Raw genomic sequence first — 19,491 nt, forward strand, 5'->3', positions numbered from 1 at the left:
CCACTGAATTAATAATGTCATAAGGCAAACCAGGCCCTCCACAGACTCACAGGTAGTTCAACTGTGTATGTTCCAATTTTTGCACAAGAGGTACCTAGACAATACACTATATTAGAAACATGAAAATTCACCTAATATCTTATTTACTATGGAGACACTGGTTAAGCTGTCTGGATGCCTAAACCAACCTGGTGTCTTAAAACCATGCAGTTTTCAAGGTGTTAGCATAAAATATATGAACAAAGTTTGTAGTCTGTTTTGTGGCCCACTCATGATTAATTCTCAGCATAGACATTCAGTGTTACTGTTCACTTACTTCAACAGCCTCAGTATGAATTTCTGACTTTCACAATTTTTTAATTATGTTATTTAAAGAAGTGGGTGGAGGAGGGCAGAGTAATATCCTGTACAGGCCTGACTAGTGCTATACCCATTGAATGCTGCATTTATTTTAAGAATCATGTTTCACAGATGTTACATTGTTCACAACTAAATGAATCCATATATTTTAGGCAACTATTATGCAGATAGACTCTAACCAGCAGGAAACATTATTTTCAATTTAACAGCACATATATTTGAAGTATATAACAAGCATTATTTATGTTTTCTGTATTTTTTAAAAAATATTTTGTCCATAAAGCTTTAAAAGCATTGCAGCAGACAGTGCAATTATGTGCGCGTTGACCTCGGTTTGGAGTGTAATCCAAAGCTTGATTTAATCAGTGAAGAGTCAAGTCTTACATTTCCTTTGTTATTATTCCTAAAGCTTCCCCTGTTATTCATATTTTATTTTGTGTATTTTATAAAAGTATTGCATGACAGATGTGATAGATATCCATTTTTAGCTAAAACAGACCCTATTTTTCAGTCCCTTCCTAAGCTTCTTCACATTTTTCAAAATAGTCATCACACAATACCCTATTTTCCTATTAATTTGGATTCTTGAAAGCCTGACAGTATTAGTTGCCATTTCCAGGACAAATTCTGAAGATTTTTAATTGAAGCAACATGCTTAAGAGCAGAGGTAAAACTAAGGATAGCTGTTTTCAGAGGAGCACAGTAGTGTAGATAGAGTAGGTTTTACATACTCCATCCTTTCCACTGAACAGCAGTTCTAAGAGTGAAACACCAGATCCTTCTGCTGCTACACTTGCATTAGCCTGCAACAAGCTTCAGACAAGTTCCAAAAAAGTGAAGTTCCAGAGTACATAAAATTTGGATGTGAGATTTTTAGCAACTAAACTTAGGCTTCAATTTCTTATATCAGAACGTGCTATAAATTGTTTCTATTATCTTTTTAAGCTATCTTTAAAGAAACAAACACATTATTGTTCAAAGCCAACGCACTCCCACATGTCCTGCTAATAAGCAAAATCCAAGTTACATAAAATCTGTACTACACGCTAACTACTTTTCTCTCTCTTACACGCATAGTCCTGTATTTAGATGTCACCTGTTGTGGCTAAAAGATCAAGATTTGCCAGGACATTTAGCTTTCTGTTTGCATGGTTGCATTGTCATCAACAATCTTACTTTTGTAATATAAAAAGACTATTTGCATTATTGCAGCAGGTGAATGCCCCCAAAATGGACCAAAGACTGATACTCCAATATATATCTAAAATATATTTTACAGTTGGGGCAGAAATCAGATATCTAAGAGACTACAAAGGATGGACATGGAGTTGGGACAGCATAAACAAATAAGTTAATACTGCCCAGCATGACCAGTGCTGGAACCAGCACTACATCTGTCTGCACTCTTAAGATTAAAGGAAGATACAAAGAAGTGAGTTCCATATTAAACTTATATAGAAACAACACTGTTTATAATTGGTACATAAAACAATCATCCACCTACTGAGTGGACAAAAAAGTCCAATTTTTTCAACTGAAAGACAGGAAATTCAGCTGAAGACAGGGAATTGGAAGTGTATGATGACACACTGCAAAAGTTATTGTCTGGATTATGGGGGAATTTTCTGAGGGGCTATTTAGAGAAGGACTGGGCTAATTAAAATAACCAAACCAAATGCATACATAAAACACCTAACAAAAAAGTTCAAAGTTTGCAGTTAATCTAAGAAACAAACAGCAAACACATATATACACAAAACAAAACCCCAAAAATATATCAGAAAGTAAAACACAGGGTGTTTAAAACACAAGAAATAAAAAGGAACAATTCCATAAGATGTGTCTTCTAGGTCTCCGAAGAGCTGCTCATATCAAGTTAGCCACATTATTCTTCTTTAAACCCTGTTTAAAACAGTCTTCTACCTGCATGCAAACAGCCTGTGTACCTCAGTATATGTGCATAGAGATGTATTGGGAGCAGGTGGCAAAGTTTCTGTAGCAGAGGTCTACAGAGGTGGATTCTGTGAGAAGATGCCAGAATCTACCCCTGTATCCAACAGAGCCAATGCCAGCCAGCTCCAAGACAGGCCCACCATTGGCCAAGGCTGAGCCCACCAGCAACAGTGGTAGCACCTTTGGGATAACATATTTCAGAAGGTGCAAGAAAACTGTTGTACAACATCTGAGAGAGTGGACATGAGCGAAACCGCTCTGCAGATACCCATGACAGTAACGAAGGAGGGGGAGGAGGTGCTCCAGACACTAGAACAACCCATGATGAAGAGCATGGCTAGGCTGGCTCTCCTCTGGAGCCCATGGAGGTCCATGGTGGAGCAGATACCCACCTGCAGCCCATGGAGGACCCTATGCCAGGGTAGGTGGATGTACCTTGAAGAAAGCTGCGACCCTGCGGAGAGCCTGTGCTGGAGTAGGCTCTGGGCAGGACCTGCAGCCCTATGAAGAGGAGCCCACACTGGAGCAGGTTTGCTGGCAGGACTCATGACCCTGTGAGGGACTCATGCTGGAGCAGTTTGTGAACAACTGCAGCCCATGGGAAGGACCCACGCTGGAGAGGTTTGTGGAGAACTGTCTCCCATGGGAGGGACTCCATGCTGGAGCAGGGCAAGACTGTAAGGAGACAGAAGTGACAGAAACTACATGTTGTGGACTGACTGCCACCCTCATTCCTCATCCTCCTGCATCACTAAGGTCAGAGGAGGTAGAGAAATCAGGAGCAAAGTTGGGCCCTGGAAGAAGGGACAGGGGGGAGAGAAGATGTTTTTAAGACTTGGTATTATTTCTCATTCTATTCTGATTTAATCGGCAATAAATTAATTTCCTCAAGTTGAGTCTGTTTGCCCATGACAGCAACTGCTGAGTGATCTTCCATCTTAATCTCAACACATGAGCCCTTCATTATATTTTCTCTCTCCTGTCCAGCTGAGGAAAACTGATAGAGCAGCTTGGCGGGCATCTGGCATCCAAGGTCAACCTGCTATACAATAGTACACCAGAAAGCTAAGACCAGCACATTGCAGATTGCCTGGCCTCTTTTAATTCATGTCAATTATCTTCGTTTATACCTAGATTAACAGCTTCTAGGTCAGTAACAATTACTTTTGTGAAGTTCATTTACACTGCTACACTGCCTACCAAAGTGCATCTCATTGCAATACGCTATGTGTAATACAAGTCCATAGCAATGGAAAAGAACTGAACTGGGTAAGAAAAATTGAAGTAGTATTTTAACGTAGCCAAGAGAGCCAAATCATTATTTCCATGTATGCATCATTACTGAACAATGCAGCTTCTCTCCTCCCACCCGATATTCTAAACAGAAATCTCAGCAGAACTGTATGTATATACATAGCTTGCTGGAATGTCACAAGGCTCAGGCTTAAAGCTGCCAACTCTGACAACAATGTATTGCAGACCAGATCTCTTCTGAAAGCTCAAGAGGGAGATGTTGACAATTAAAAATTATGCATCTCCTTTTCTGTAAACAAGACAAATACGTGTAACATCATGGTAAAGCTGTTTTTATTTTAAGACAGTACTCATCTGATCACACTAGCATACTCTGTGATGTGGTTGTGCCACTCCTGAGTTACACTCTAATGTCAAATGAGTGCCTATAAAAACAGGAACTGTTTGAATTTACTGTATTGCTTAGAATAGCACTGCCACAAATAAGCTACAGAAATCACATGGGTTTTATATTCTATTACTATTATATCTTTCTTTGCTATTCTATTAAACTGTCTTAATCTCAACCCACAAATTGTCTTTTTTTCATTCTCCTCCCCATCCCCCTGTATGGGGGATGGGGAGAAAAAGGCTGCGTGGCGCTTGGTTGCTAGCTGGGGTTAAACCACAACAATAGCAAACAAGGGCTAATTGCACAGGAGTGCTCATTGTACAGGAGTGTTTGGCATTTTTTTCTCTGCTATTAGTAACACAAAAGTATTTACATTGTAATGTAATTGGATTAATAAAATAGATATGTTTACTGTATTTCAAAGTTATTATGGCACTCTGGGACTCCTTCCTCTTGGAAAGGGGCAAAATAACTAAAAGATAAAGTCACTTGTGAATCATTGATCAGTTGGAACATGGTAACACTGAACAAAAAGACTTTTAGGTAACACCTCACCCTGAAGGCTTGGCAAAGAGTTTTATTCTATGCATCCTAATGAGTTCTAAGTAACCTTTTTCTGCAGAAGTCTGATTGAAGAAAAAAAAGTCAACAAACACATGTGCGCACACAAAACACCAAAGCCAGAACACTGAGAACATATATTACATAAGTGTTCATGCTGTGCCATAAGATACATTACCTTTTGGTCCACTGACCCTCTTGTGTGCTTCTGAACTATGCTATTAGTCAGACAAACATATTCAAGAGCTTCAAAACTGACAACTGTCTGAACAAACTAATATTTGCATACAATTAATACATTTACTTACCAGGTATTACAGTGCTACTCTTAAAACCCTTCTTTGTGCAAAGTTTGCAATTCCAGGACACAGGCCTAGTAAAATACCCACTCTGCTAAAAAGAAAATGTTCTTTTATGAAAACAAAGGTGAGAATTTGATTGGAAGAAAAAAAAACCTAAGAGGTACAATCCATTTCACTCTGAAGTCAGCTCCTCTGAATCTTTATCAGCAGCACCGAATTAGTACTCTTACCAGTTTTACAATGCATTTGGCATGGTAGCAGATATTCTCAAATGCGTGGTAAATCTAATGTTAGACTTCTAAAAATCTAACTCAAAGTTGGTAAAGCATTGTGACAATACCAGATTCAAAGCACTAGTACATGTGAATTTACTTTTTAAAGCTGAGCTGACTGAATGACTTGCTTCTAAGAAAAGCAGATTCCAGATGCCATCCCCTCTTTCCTTTCAATTCCACCCCAGTTTCTTGTCCCTTCTGTTCTCAGGTGCTCTCTACCTCCACTGCTCTGGCTTTGGTATTTCTCAGACCTTTCAACAAACTGAGCGTCTGGCAGTAAGCTCTTTCTGTAGTTACTTTTGTATTAATTCACTGAGGTTTACTGAGTTGAATCAGCACACCACAAGGACAAAGAACATAACAGGAATAAACACAAAGCTGAACCAGGGAGGGGGAGTGTGTGGGCAGAAAGCTATAGGATCCACCCCTTTGAGCTCTAAGAGCCCTAGCAAGGTGATCATCCAGTTCTTCAGCTCCCTTCAACAACACGGCTGATGAACAGCCTTTAAAACCTGGACATCAGCTGACAGCTAACTCAAATAGCCTTCTATGCAATTTCTCAAAGCTGGCAGAGCTCGACACTGTTTCAACCTTTACAACACCTTGCACAATGGTGAAATCATGGAAAGGCAGATCTAAGAAGGAAACAGCATTACAAATGACTAAATGTAATTTTTAAAGTTTCTAAGCTAACATAATTGGGTTTTTTATTTAGAAGTTCCATACAACATCCAAAAGGCTCAACAGAAAGAATACATTTACAGCCCACGATTACGAACAAAAGGCTAAGTAAGATATCAAGAAATTACTGAAATCCTGTATCATTCACACAATTCTTCCTCTTATTCTAATAGCAAACACCATGTCAATAACAAGCCACTGAACTACTTTCATAACAGCACAATATTTAAGACAAAAGCAGACAAATATCAGTATCAAGTGAACATAGACTTGCATTCTGCGGTGTTACCCATTTGGGTCGGTTGTATTCCTGTTGTCACGGAGAAATTAAGGGGAAAGGATACACAGTTTAAATGTTATGGAGAAAAAAATCCATGTGTGATAAACCAGCATGATAAAACACAGTTGAAATAATACAAACCATTTATCTATTAACTCGGATCTTCTAGAACAGCTCCAATACTCCAAGTAGTATGGGGTTTTTTAAACTCCCACATATGGATTTTTTGCTGAATTATACCGCTCTAAAGTGATAGAATGGTACAATTTAAAATTCTGACATCTAATGATTATAAAGAAATACCACATTACTGAAGACTGAAGAATTTGGGCTCTGAGGCCAAGGTATTATTTGTAGAAAGACTATAAATTTTCAGAAACTTCTAAAACTGATCTACAGATTTTTGCCTCAGTAGTTTCACAACTGAATTAATACATTTGTTTATTTTTCTGTTTTTTTTTTAATTTCCTTAAAACAGATATAAAGCACACAGTGTTATTTAAAGTTCATTTGCTTATTTGTTAAAAAAAAAAACCCTAATCAAAGTCGGTTCTATTTTAAGCATGGGGTTCAAACAGAAAACATGGAGCGATTCTTTCTACTATAATAACCTAAGATTCTATGTTATTGAAAAATCTTTAAAATTCTCCCTAAAGTAGATCAAAATATGTCATGATGCAATGTTGTCATGTGAAAAGTTGTATTACTACTAATTTGAGATGACCCACATAAGTTGTCCACAAATCATCACAAACAAATGCTAATTGATTACTTAAACAGTTTTTTCAAAGGAAAAAAAGCCATTCAGCTTCCTCACACCAATATTATAGCATTTCTTCCAAAAGAAGGTAATATAAACATTTGTCTACAAATGCATTTTGGAAAGTATTATAACACTAGCATAAAATAAACAAAAATTTCCACTATCATTTATGAAATCAGAGATACACAATTTACTCTCAGGAAAAAATAAAAAGGTTGCTGAATGACTGGAAGTGTTTTATAACACTTTCCAGGAGCAACTTGTTGACAAAGTCCCCCAAGCATTTACATTTTTTTCTGAATGGATGTTTGTCTGCCACATATGTAGTGACAAAAAAAAAAAAAAAAAACAACAAACCATATATTTTGTAAAAAATTTGGCAAAGCAGCGGATGTGGTTTACCTTTATTTCAGTAAAGCATCTGACACAGTCTCCCACAGCATCCTCACAGCTAAACTGAGGAAGTGCAGTCTGGATGATCGGCTAGTGAGGTGAACTGTGAACTGGCTGAAGGAAAGAAGCCAGAAGGCTGTGCTGCCATCCAGCGAGACCTGGACAGGCTGGAAAGTTGGGCAGAGAAAAATTTAATGAAATGTAACAAGGGCAAGTGCAGAGTCTTGCATCTGGGCAGGAACAACCCCAGGTTCCAGTGTAAGTTGGGGAATGACCTGTTAGAGAGCAGTGTAGGGGAAAGGGACCTGGGGGTCCTGGTGGACAGCACGATGACCATGAGCCAGCACTGGGCCCTTGTGGTCAGGAAGGCGAATGGCATCCTGGGCTGTATTAGAAGCGGGGTGGTTAGTAGGTCGAGAGAGGTTCTCCTTCCCCTCTACTCTGCCCTGGGGAGACCACACCTGGAATACTGTGTCCAGTTCTGGGCCCCTCAGTTCCAGAAGGACAGGGAACTGCTGGAGAGAGTCCAGCGCAGAGCCACGAAGATGATGAACGGAGTGGAGCACCTCCCTTATGAGGAAAGGCTGAGGGAGCTGGGGCTCTTTACCTTGGAGAAGAGGAGACTGAGGGGTGACCTCACTAATGTTTGTAAATATGTAAGGGGTCAGTGTCATGAGGATGAAGCCAGGCTCTTCTTGGTGACAACCAATGATTAGACAAGTGGCAGTGGGTACAAATTGGAACACAGGAGATTTCACTTAAATATGAGAAGAAACTTCTTCATAGTGAGGGTGACAGACACTGGAACAGGCTGCCCAGGGGGGTTGTGGAGTCTCCTTCTCTGAAAACATTCAAAACGTGCCTGGACACATTCCTGTGTAGCCTCATCTAAGTGTTCCTGCTCCAGCGGGGGGATTGGGCTAGATGATCTTTCAAGCTCCCTTCCAATCCCTAACATTCTGTGATTCTGTAACTTTTACTACATAAATACCACAAAAATAATAGATAGAAATGAAACCCAGAGATAGGATCTTATCAGTAGTAGGTTTTTAACTGAAAGCGAGCTTTGCCAAAATGTCTGCAATTGGTGAGCAGTCATATGCAGATATACCACCAGTATTCTGTTTACATTTACCCTGAACAGCTCCAGATCACAAGTTTCAAAAATGGGCTTTATAGTGATGCTCTCTGCACATCAAAACACCTTCCTGCCTATGATCAGAAGAGTTAATCCAAAAGTATAATCCCAGTTGCACTAATGAGCCTCTAACAAGGTTACTAATAGAAATGGAAAGAGTTGGCAAGCAAGAGCTACTAAACAAGGAAACACTTGTGGAGACTTTTCAACCTAGCATCTACCACCGTGTGTTAAAATTCTTCATAAAGTTTTCAGACAAACTAATAACAGTTTATGTTTCAGGCCCAAATTCTTCAGAAAATTGAAAACAGGCAAGTTTCAACAACAAACTAATTCAAAGAAAAACACATTTCCCTTACTAATTTATACAGCTTATGACTGGAAGATGCTATGTGACCATCCCATATCAAGCCTAACATATTTGGACTATTTTATTTGGTTTTATAATCCTGCTTCAAGTTACTCAAGGGCTTCAATAATTAAAGACTAACCTGTATTCTAGTAAATAGCACCACCAGATTTCTAATGAGATCATAGTATTACTTCCTGTAAAAGCACAACAATGCTTTTTTCACTGTTCTTAAAACATTTTTGCATGTTTGCTATTAAACAGCACTGTATTTAAAGCAAGGATTTTCAGTAAACTATCCAAGATCTTCTGAGTGGTTACAGTGAAGTTAGTACTATGCAAGATGTATAAGTAATACAAATAAATTGTTGCAATGTAGATTAACTTTGACTCCCTTCCTCAAAACTTGGTCTTGTAATCTAGATCTGTATATGGTACATGATTAAACCTACAGCTGCTGTTAGCCCATAGGCTCTTTCCCCAGAGCACTATCATGCTGAACACCAGTAGCAGGACAAGACTTCTGGACCTCTATTTTTAACACAGGAAAATGTTTACAACAGCAGAATATCTTATTTACAAGCTTTCAGTATGCAGTAAATGAAAAGTAACTTTTGGCGTATTTTAAAAATAAAGTTATTTTACTTTAACTAGGGTTTTGTTTGTTTGTTTTCTGGGGAAGAAAAAAAAAGGAAAAAAGAAAAAAGAGAAGAAACAATGTAACTGTTACATTACTAGCAACTCCTGACTACTCCAGTTACCCAAAAACACAAAACATGTTTTACATGCAGATTCCTCTATGGAGTTCAATTCACATTCAACTGCTTCTCTTGCTTTTGTGTAGTACTAAAAAATATACATTCTGGCATTATAGACTCAGGGTAGAACTATAATATCACCAAAGGGTTAACAGCTGATTCTACTCTGAAGAAAATAAGGAGGAAGAGAATTGACCCTTTTCAGAAGATACTCTCAATTGCTGAAGCAACAGGTTCAACATGCCACAATCCCACCTTATTCCATTGCCAACCCCCATTTAGCAGATAGCAGTCTGAGCAACAGCTCAGATACGTATACATAACATCATTGAGTTAGTCAATATGTATCTTAAGAGTATCATCATTCTCTTCCCTCTTCTCCTGTGCTGCTATCCTATCTTCGTTCTTCCCCTACTACATTCCTTTCGGCTAAGTTTTCATCTCTTGAAAAGACAAAAAAGGTTTCGCAGATGCCCTTTTAGTTGGACCGAGTCCCCACTTTGACTGAAGTTCTTGCCAGTAACAGGAGTTTCCTGGTGGACTGCGATGGTGTGTAGTGGTGAGTGCACTCGACTGCCCTCCCAGCCAAACCAGCAGTAGTTTGGTGCAGAATCCAAAGGAGGTGAAGGCCTGAGCTGCAGCTGGGCAGCAGCCTGATTCTGCTTGGCAGATTTCCTACATGCAGTAAGTAATAGAATGAGCCTTGCCACTGAACTCCGTTAAATCACACTTTTCTTTAAGTGATCTAAATACTGCTTTGTCACAAGCAAAACCCTAGATCATCCATCGACAACAAATGTTTCTACTAATATTAAAAAATGGGTCCCTGAAAGCATCTCCTCAAACAGGAAAAACAGTAGGTGCAGCCATTTCTGAAAAAACTCTGCTTCTCAGTGCCTTCTTCAGTTCTGTGGTAGCAATATTTACATATATAAGAACAACATAAGCCTCACTGATCATCTGTAATTAGTGTTTTCTCATATTATAGCAAGAAATGTAAAAGACTAAATGATTAGAAAGAGTCTGCTTTCCAATTCTAAACCTGCCTGTGTAAAAGTATCTCAATCAGAAACAGAGGGGGAAAAAAGTGACCTGATTAAGAAAGCACTTTTAAAAGGCATCAACTTGAAGGCAGGACATTCAATTGAAGGGAAATAAAATAATGCTGGAAAAATTGAGAAAAAATATGCAAGAAGACAAAGGTAAATATGAAGAAAAGACAACCCAACACCACCTCTAAAAGCTATGACATTAAGTGAGCTGTGAATCCTGAGGAGCATAATGGATTACAGAGTGGTTATTACATAGGTGGTACACACCTCTTCAAAATGTTCTGGCATATGAAAATGCTGCAACTGTGTATCAACTAGAATAACTTAAGACAAAAAATAGAAGAAAGTGTACCTCTACATCTAGGAAAACAAAACAATTCAAATTCTGAAGGGGAATATCAAATGCAATAATCTCATCAGCAGAATATTCTCCCAACTACAAGGCTGAAATGGTTCTCCAATCCCAGTTCAGAGAGTTAAACAGAGGATACATTTTTTTACCTCACAGGTGCTTGGATAAAGAAATTAACCATGAGACTAGCAAGCTGCTGCCTTCAGTTCCTAAAAACTAAGTCTAAGCTTACTAACTTAGGGGTCATAGTAAACAGTATTGCTATATTCAACAGAATGTATTCTCATTTTTCATGTAAGACTTAAGTTCTGTCAATGAAGACCTAATTTTTCAAGCAGATGTCTTTTCCTTTGTGTACATATCATTTGTACATGTTTTGAAGAAATGTACATTATTTAAACATTCTGCTGTTCTTAGATACAACAGTTGTGTTCCATCATCTTCAGCTAGCTCTTTTCAGACTTAAGAAGGCATTAATAAAACAATTCATGAAGTCTATCTACATATATATGCCATAAGTGCACTGTAAAAAGAAAAAAAAAAAAAACAACCAAAAAAGCTTTAAATCCAAAAGAGGTATCCTAGACAAGAAAAGAGACAACACAAAAAGATCGAAAATAACAACAAAAAAATCTAATTAACCTATGATCACAAGTCTATAAATCTCTGAAACAATTTGCTGCTACCTGTTAAACAGAAGTAAAAGGGAAAGGCAGTCAGAAAAACCCAAACATTTACTCAAAAAGATATCAAATGGATGAAAGATAAAACACAAGATTTTCAATTTAAAAGTAAATTGCTATATTGCTTACGGCTTAAAAGGTTTTAATAGTCAGACTAAAGAGAGAAGCAAATTCTATGGTAATACGGTCAAATGTCCTGTAAGTACAGAATTCCGAGAAGCCGTTTTAAGGCACATATTTTAAAATGCTGTGTAATCACATCTTAGGCTTTCAACAAATTTGAGTCCACCATATGAGCAAGCAGTTGTGTATTTAATTATCCTTGCTACTGCGACAGTTCAAGAATCCCAAGTGATATAGCCCTCTCTACCCTACTTCCACAACTTCCAGTAGTATCAGGTATCATCATGAAGTGTTTAACTTGTAACATGGCTTTACATTTATAGAACATATTTCAGAAACTCACTGAAACACTGTAAATAAAATACTCGTGTGACTTAAATTTTTATTATCTGCAGAAAAGGGGAAATGGTGAACCACTGCACTTTTAATTCTGCTTATCTGAGAATGTATCACAGGATCCTCACTATTGGGCTTGATGCTTGCAGAAAGAGTCAGGTGTGAACATCCAACGCTTAAAATGCTGGGCCTTTCAAGTATTTATTAGCATAGGATTAGTTTGTAACAATCAGAAATAATTGCTAATGACTCCAGCTGCAAATTTGGTAAATACAAAGATGACTGCTGACAAGGAAGAAAATATCTTTGGTTGGACAGCAACACAAGTACTAGCCAGAGTACTATTATCACGTGTCTCCTAAGAACTTGGAGTCTACTTAGCATGCCCTACAGCTGCTGACATTTATATTTTTGGTCAGTACTAACATACAGGATTGGTACAGCACTTAACTAGCCTATTTATAAAGCATTTAGAAGTGAATCAAAACAGTTTTACAGGAAAGAAATGTTAACACTACAAATAATGAGTACACAAAAAGAAGCTTTCCAACAAAAGTAGGTTGGATTTCCCAAATGTTCAGCATTAGTCTTAACTCTGCTCTACTTCATGTCAATATGAAAATTTTAAAAAATCCACAGCATCTCTCATTTTAATATTTTCAGTTCCCAAACTGAACTGGTGTTCTCTTCTCCACCGAGACACCATATATATCTTCTAAATCTAGCTTTTCCAGTTAACATACAGGATCCAGTTTTCTTCGCTGCTTGCGTAGAAATATATTACATTGGTTTTGATGGAAACACTACTGCTAACATTTATTTTTTGTATTACTGAAACACTGAATACTTCTTCGTAGTGTTTAATATTATCTACGAGTTTGACGTTGAAATCTCTCTTAAAATCACACTGTGCCTAGCAGTACATCATTGAATAGAGAGGTCACCTTACCTCTGGAAAACTTGCACTTTTAGTACAGCGCCCCACCACATACTATATACACATTTACCTTAGAAATGAATGCACATAGTCAAATGCAAGGAAATAAAATTATCTGAGTTACTGAGATGATCCTGAATATTATTTTTTCTCTAAAATATTAAGACAGGTTCAACAAAAGAATAACCTTTTCTGATGTAAACAGAAATATGTGACAGTACCCTTGCCCACAATTTATAACTATATCACTCAACAATTTTTGTGATTTGACTATCATATTTAATTCATTGAAAAAAAACAACACTTCCCCTTTAAAGTTGTGCAAGTCATTTGAAAAGACTGTATACATACTGATTTAAGAAGAAAATGACAATACAAATTTCTGTCAGGAAACCTACATTTTTCTTCTCATACAACTTGTTACTGTAACAATCTAGTTAAAATCTGTTTCTGCTGATTTTTCTTAACCTTTCTAACCCTTTGATTCAAAAGAAAACTGAGCCAACCAACACAAAAGTTCCCAGGGCTATTGTGGTGCATCGTAAAATATTCCACTATACAGAGCAAGGAGATTTAAAATATCAGTAGGTCCTCATTCCCAACGCAGTATGGCCTAGCCACAGAAAACAAGATGCTCTCGGTATTTCTTCAGAATTTAATCATCACTAAAAAGTGTTTCTGAACTTTTCTATTAAAGTATTTAAAAACACACATAGAACAGAGATGCAGAATGGTCTTTGAAGGTCTACCTGCAGATACCAGAATTCATAGATTTGTACAGATAAAATGAAAGCAAATGTCTGACTAGTTTTATAAATGGCATTCAAGATTTTGCAGGCCGTCATCTGTCAAGTTTCAGACTACCATGGCAATTAAGTGCTATAAGGAACAGAGAGATTCACAGGTACCATTAATCCAAAGATGCTGAAGTAGGCATGTAATGTAAAGATAGGCTTCCGAAACTCACAACTTGCTATGCGAGAGCAAAGAATAAGCACGCAATGGAACATGTTTGTTGGTGTGACTAAGCCACCAAACCCTTTTAATCATAGTTTATACTAACACCACATTTTATTCAGCAGAACTATGAGTACGTTTAACCTTTTGCCAACAGGGCATTGACAGAAGCATGACATCATCTTTGATATTACTTTACTCACAAAAATTTACAAGCATGTTATGGTTAGCCTAGAAAAACTCCTCCCGTGTTATATGGGGAGGAACATGGACAGGAAACTGGCAGGAACAAGAGTACAGAGGAGTCCTGCTTCCGCCTTCTGGATGCAAAGTTTAAGGTTTTGGAAATACTGGCCAAGAAGCTGGAATCCCAAATAAGGATTCGATGTCATCCTCTCTGCTGTAATAATAGCATCTTTTTATCTGGTCATTAACTGAGTCTGTATCATGTCTCCATCTCACAGCTCAGACTTTGAGCTGAGCATCCAAGGAATTTTTTAAACAGGCAAAAACTTAATGAACAAGGGATCTGGACAAGCATTTATTTGTTTTTAAAAATAAGGTAGAACAGTATTTACTCCTTTAGATACAAGGTTTCAGTTCAACACAAATTAACACAAATTCCTAAGCTATTCCAGAATTAATAGTTTTATTTTAAAAAATCAAATATGTGCTATTTCAAAACTGCAAATCATGCAGAAGAAATTAATTCCAGGTCATGCTATTCATCTACAACTATTTTTCTTCCTCATCTTGGATCTGTTTCTACTTGCAACATTCTTCTGGCTTATTAAAGGTTTATTATTGAGACAGAGATAAAAATGCCTATTACAAAGAGCAACAATTATTAACTGCTGTGAAAATAAACTTGCTTGTGTGTAACTTATGGAAAGCAACAGATGGCCAAGTAGGGGATGCTGAAACAAGGAACAAGAGGTTTTGTTGCTCATTTCACTTCTCCACCTCAAAGAATATAATCAACAGAAACTGCAAGCAATATCTAACTGCACAGAAGAATGTGTTCTAGAAAAATGAGATATATTAAATAACTATAAACTGCAGAAGCATATTTTTATACGTTAAGCCAAAGTCTTGGAGTTTTAAACTTGTTTTTTGCACAATTTTGCATTAATGAAGATCTTCCACATTCATTATGCTCCTTGATACCATTTCAGTTTCCAAAACTGCTCAATCCCTTTCATTTGTCTCAAAAACTTCTTGTAAGAAGTAGAGTTGTTTAAAATCGCAAGAATACAACATTCCTGCAATATGCTAACAGGCAGAATTAGCCAACAGTTCAACTTCCAAGCACTGATGGAAAAGTAAACTAAAGTGAGAGATGAAACACTAATTCAGTAGGTTCTCTTCAAAGTATGAAAAAACTTTAACTCAGAAATACCGAGCAGTACCCATCATCCATTGCTCCATTTGCTAAGAATTGCAATGACAATATCAGTATTTGCTTAAAAGAAAGGCATTTCCTGTGGATGAAGTAAACCACTAACAGGTAAGGAAAAGAGAAACCTGAGAGCCAAAAGGGAAAGAACAGGTCATTCTATTGGTTTCTTAAACATGAACTATCTTTAATTAAAGATGGCTCAATTTACACAACTGACAATAACAGAAGTACAGCTGTACTGACTGTAGGTACACTACTGGGTTGGTTACTATGGGAAACTAAGGTTGTACTGTAGTCAAATACACAAATAGGCTCTGCCATTTTGTCTGCACCAAGTTCTGAATATTAACAGAGAATATGATGTTGTAATTTAGAGATCTTGATGGATAAAGCCTGCATTGCTTATCGATAACCAATATATTTTTTGCAAACAGTATTGGTGCTAACAAAACAGAAGTTGTAATTCTTGCACAGTAATTCCAAATTAGTGTTTCCTCAGAAACACCACACGCTTTGAGTTAGGTACACAGTTCCCAAAGTTCACACGTTTAACAGGAACTTCTCTTGTCCTGCTCAACTCCTTATACAAATTACTGAGCTGAAGGCTAAGTGAATCTAAGCACATGTTCCCAAGCATTCATGCAGTCAAAGAGAAAAAAGCAGAAAACAATATGCTTTTGTATATTCTGAACTAAAACTACTGCAGAAGACCATTAAACTAATTATCAGTTGTATTTCAAAATTAACAAGGATTAATTCAGCCCTTTAAATAGCCATGGGGAAAATTAAAAAAAATTGAAACAAACAGAAAAATATAGGAAAAATCACAATGATATATCCTACCACAACAGTTTGGTAATAAACTCATACCTGACCGTATTACACTTGGATGCTCTTATGTTTTCATCATTGCTCAAATGATTTTCTCATACTCTGTAACTCCAGTCACTAAGCAAAAGCTCAGCCTAAAAAGACTCAAAACTACGCAATCAAAGCAGACAACAAGCAGATACAGAGTCAGTAAGGAAAAAACATTCACCACTACACATCTTTGAACACACTACACTGGCAAGATATATGTAGGCAGCTGAAGCAGCCAAATGTGATCTATATCCATACAATATAACTTAGACAGTGTTTGCAAAAATAAGAAATTCCATAATCTGATTCCTACACATAGTCACACCTAAACAGATCCTGGTATATTCTGGATTAAGGCCATCGAAATATAAAAACCACTGTAAAATTCTCCTTTTTTTTCTGGAAAAATCTGGATCCTCATAAACCTCAGTCCGCAAAGATGTTAAAAAATTCTCATACACTGATGCTGGAAGTTAGTGGAACTTCCTCAACTACTTTTGTCTAAATAGTACGGTATGAGAAAAACAGATGAGAGTTCAGAAACATCCCAGTCTTGTCAGATATTAGCAATGGCAACACATTAAATACTTGCTAGGACTAGACAGCCTGCTTTTTAAAATCCCAACTCTAAGAATTTACCAAATGAACAAAAGTTGTAGTTACTCTGTTTCCAACAGAAAACATCCTCTCATTTGAAATACCAGATTCAGCAACCTATGGTAACCTAAAATTTTTTTGGCCTCAAGTGCCTGAATTGTACTGTCAAAATAAACACCTCCCTTTAAACAGCAAAAATCAGCATCCAACACATCCTGCTGCAAAGCAATGCAAGAACAATAATCTGGGAGTGAGATCTTGCCAGATACATCAGATCCTTGTTCACAAACAACTACGTTCCATCGCACAGAAGAAAGTACTGAGGCACACTTAGATGATTAAGGGAAATCTGCACCTTCTTAAATCCTGACCCTGGAGACCTTGGAAAGGTTAAGCCTCATTCTCTTGCCTAGATTTTCAATTTTTTTTTTTTTTTACCTAGACAGTTTACCTGTACTTTCTTTTGTTGCATGGTTCAACCTGTTCTGCAAAGGTAGAGAGAAGCAGCTAGACAAAACAACCAAAGAACACGCCATGAAGTAAGAAAAAGTTAACACTAAGGTGAAGGTATCTGGACCATGTGGTAACCTCACCTCCTGGATTCGCCTGCGGGCCCGCTGCAGCACCTCCTCGTACCCCTTCTGTCGCAACTCGCTCAGGCTCTCATAATACTCTTCGGGGTCGTCAGTCTCAGTGAAGAGTACCTGCGAAAGGATCTTCCAGCCGCAGGTATCCAAGCTGTGGACCAAGTAAACTTGCAGTTTGTAGCAGAGTGCATCCATCTCCTGCTCGGATAGCCCCGGAGCTCCGAACAGCACCGTCCACATACCCGAGGGCTCCTCGGGGAAGGCAGGCAAGTAGGGCTCAAGCTCAGAGTTCACAGAGCACAGCTGCTGGTGAACAGCCCGCAAGTCTTGGAAGGAGAAGAGGCCGGCCCAGCTGCACTCTTCCCCCGCGGGCTCAGCCTCAGGAGCGGCCGTCTCGGCTGCCTGCAGCGGCGAGGGCGGCAGCGACAGCGCAGCGGCCGCCTCCTCCTTCCCCAGCTCCAGCACTTCTATCTCTTCGGCGGCACCTGCCGCCTCCGGGCCCCGCTGCGGCCTCCGGGCCGGGCTGCTCTTGGCGCGCTGGGGGCTCTTCGGCAGCGCCTCGGCCGCCGCGCCCCGCTCGGAGCCCCGCAGCCCCGCCTCGGCGCGAGGATGCGAGGAGCCCCGCGGCGGGCCGGGGTCCGCGCCGCAGGCCGGGCCCCTGCGCACCGTGGGGCTGCCGGCCTTAGGCGCTGCTCGGGCCTCGGCGCCGGCAGGGCCGCTGCGGCGGAGCTCGCGGGAGCCGCTGCGCTGGCGCTGCGCCGTGCGGTTGTGGCAGGTGATGGCGAACTTGCCCTCGATCTCGTTCCAGGCCACGATGAAGACAAACTTCTGCTTCTCCCGCTCCTGGAAGGCGTGAGGCCTCACGGCCACCCAGTCGGCCTCCAGCGTTTCCTCCAGGGCGAAGGCGGACATGGCGCTGCGCGGATTCCCACACACACCCTCCCCGCGCCCGTCCCGTCAGCCACCCCCGCCTGCCCCGCCGCGCGCCGGCTGGCAACGGCTACCCGCAGCCCCGCGCGCCGCCTCACTGCCCACCATCAGCCATCTTAGCGGCCGGGGGACGGGGAAGGATGCGCTGGATCCCCACCGGAGCGGCGGGAGGGCTGGGGGGAAGAGGGAGGACGGAGACCAACCACCTCCTCTCCGCTCGGAGCCGGCCCCCGAGGAATCCCGCCGCCCTCGCTCACCGACCCGCCGCCGCGGCGGACAATGCCCGGTGCCCCCGTACAGGTACTTGGCGCGCGTCACGTGGGGCAGGATCTGTTTACAAGCGGCGGTGGCGCTGCGGCAACTCAGTGCCGGCCCCGCCCCGCGGCCTCCCGGAGCCCCGCCCCGCGGCCTCCCGGAGCCCCGCCCCCCGGCCGCGGGACGCCTTCCCCATTGGCTGTCGCCGCGGTTTCTCCGGCGGAGGAAGAAGGGCGGAACCTCACGTCCCGCCCCGCCCCATCTCCGCCGGCCACGCTCGCGGTCTCCCGCTCTCCCTCCTCGCGCTCCCCCGGTGGGCGGGGCGGGGCCTTCGAACGTACGACGCGGCCGTTCGGGCGCCGCGCGCTGCACGCCGGGAAGGGCACGTGCCGGCCGGAGCCGTTAGGCTGTGGAGGGCGCGGCTGGGCCGGGCGGTTCGGGGGGAAGCGCCGCGGGGCCGGGCTGCTCGCCGTGCAGTCGGCCTCTTCGTCCGCCTCTTCGTCCGCCGTGCTTGCGCCGCCGCTCGCCAGGACACACGGTCTCTGCGGAGCGCTGGCTTTGCCTGCCGCGGCTCTGGCCTGTCAGCCTGGTGAGGCGCACTGGGCTGGGCCCGCCTGCCCTGCAGCTCCCCTGCCGGCTCCCCACGAGCCCGCAGCTACTGCTGCTTCCCAAGGCCTCTGCCACAGGGCTGACAGGCGGCTTAAGTATGGAGGTCCATCCAGGCAACAAATCCTCCCACAGGGAAGTGATATCCACACAGGATCAGTTCCTGCATTTCCCGTAAAGTGGCTTCCTGCATGGTTAATAGGAAAGGATCTGGTGCTTCGGCAGCTTGTTTTAGTTGTGTGACTTAATTCTGTCTAGAGATTAAACCAAAGTATTTCAAAGATTGTCATCAAGAGTGCCTAGTGGCACGCCATGCACCAGGTGCTTGCGCTTGTTAGGCTGCAAAAAGAGTGCAGCA

The 19,491-nt window shown here is 40.9% G+C and overlaps 1 protein-coding gene across 1 annotated transcript in view; it reads right to left on the reverse strand.

Moving 5' to 3' along the window:
- Nucleotides 1-18,280, reverse strand: part of JMY (junction mediating and regulatory protein, p53 cofactor) — a 70,117-nt gene extending 51,837 nt beyond the window's left edge. Inside the window, exon 1 of the mRNA XM_080362739.1 lies at nt 17,349-18,280. Coding sequence (XP_080218865.1) covers nt 17,349-18,254 — 906 coding nt within the window. The 5' untranslated portion in view covers nt 18,255-18,280. The remainder of the gene's footprint in view (nt 1-17,348) is intronic.
- Between the last annotated feature and the right edge of the window lie 1,211 nt (nt 18,281-19,491).

The sequence above is a fragment of the Nesoenas mayeri genome (assembly GCF_963082525.1).
Source record: "Nesoenas mayeri genome assembly, chromosome: Z".
In the NCBI taxonomy this organism is placed as follows: domain Eukaryota; kingdom Metazoa; phylum Chordata; class Aves; order Columbiformes; family Columbidae; genus Nesoenas; species Nesoenas mayeri.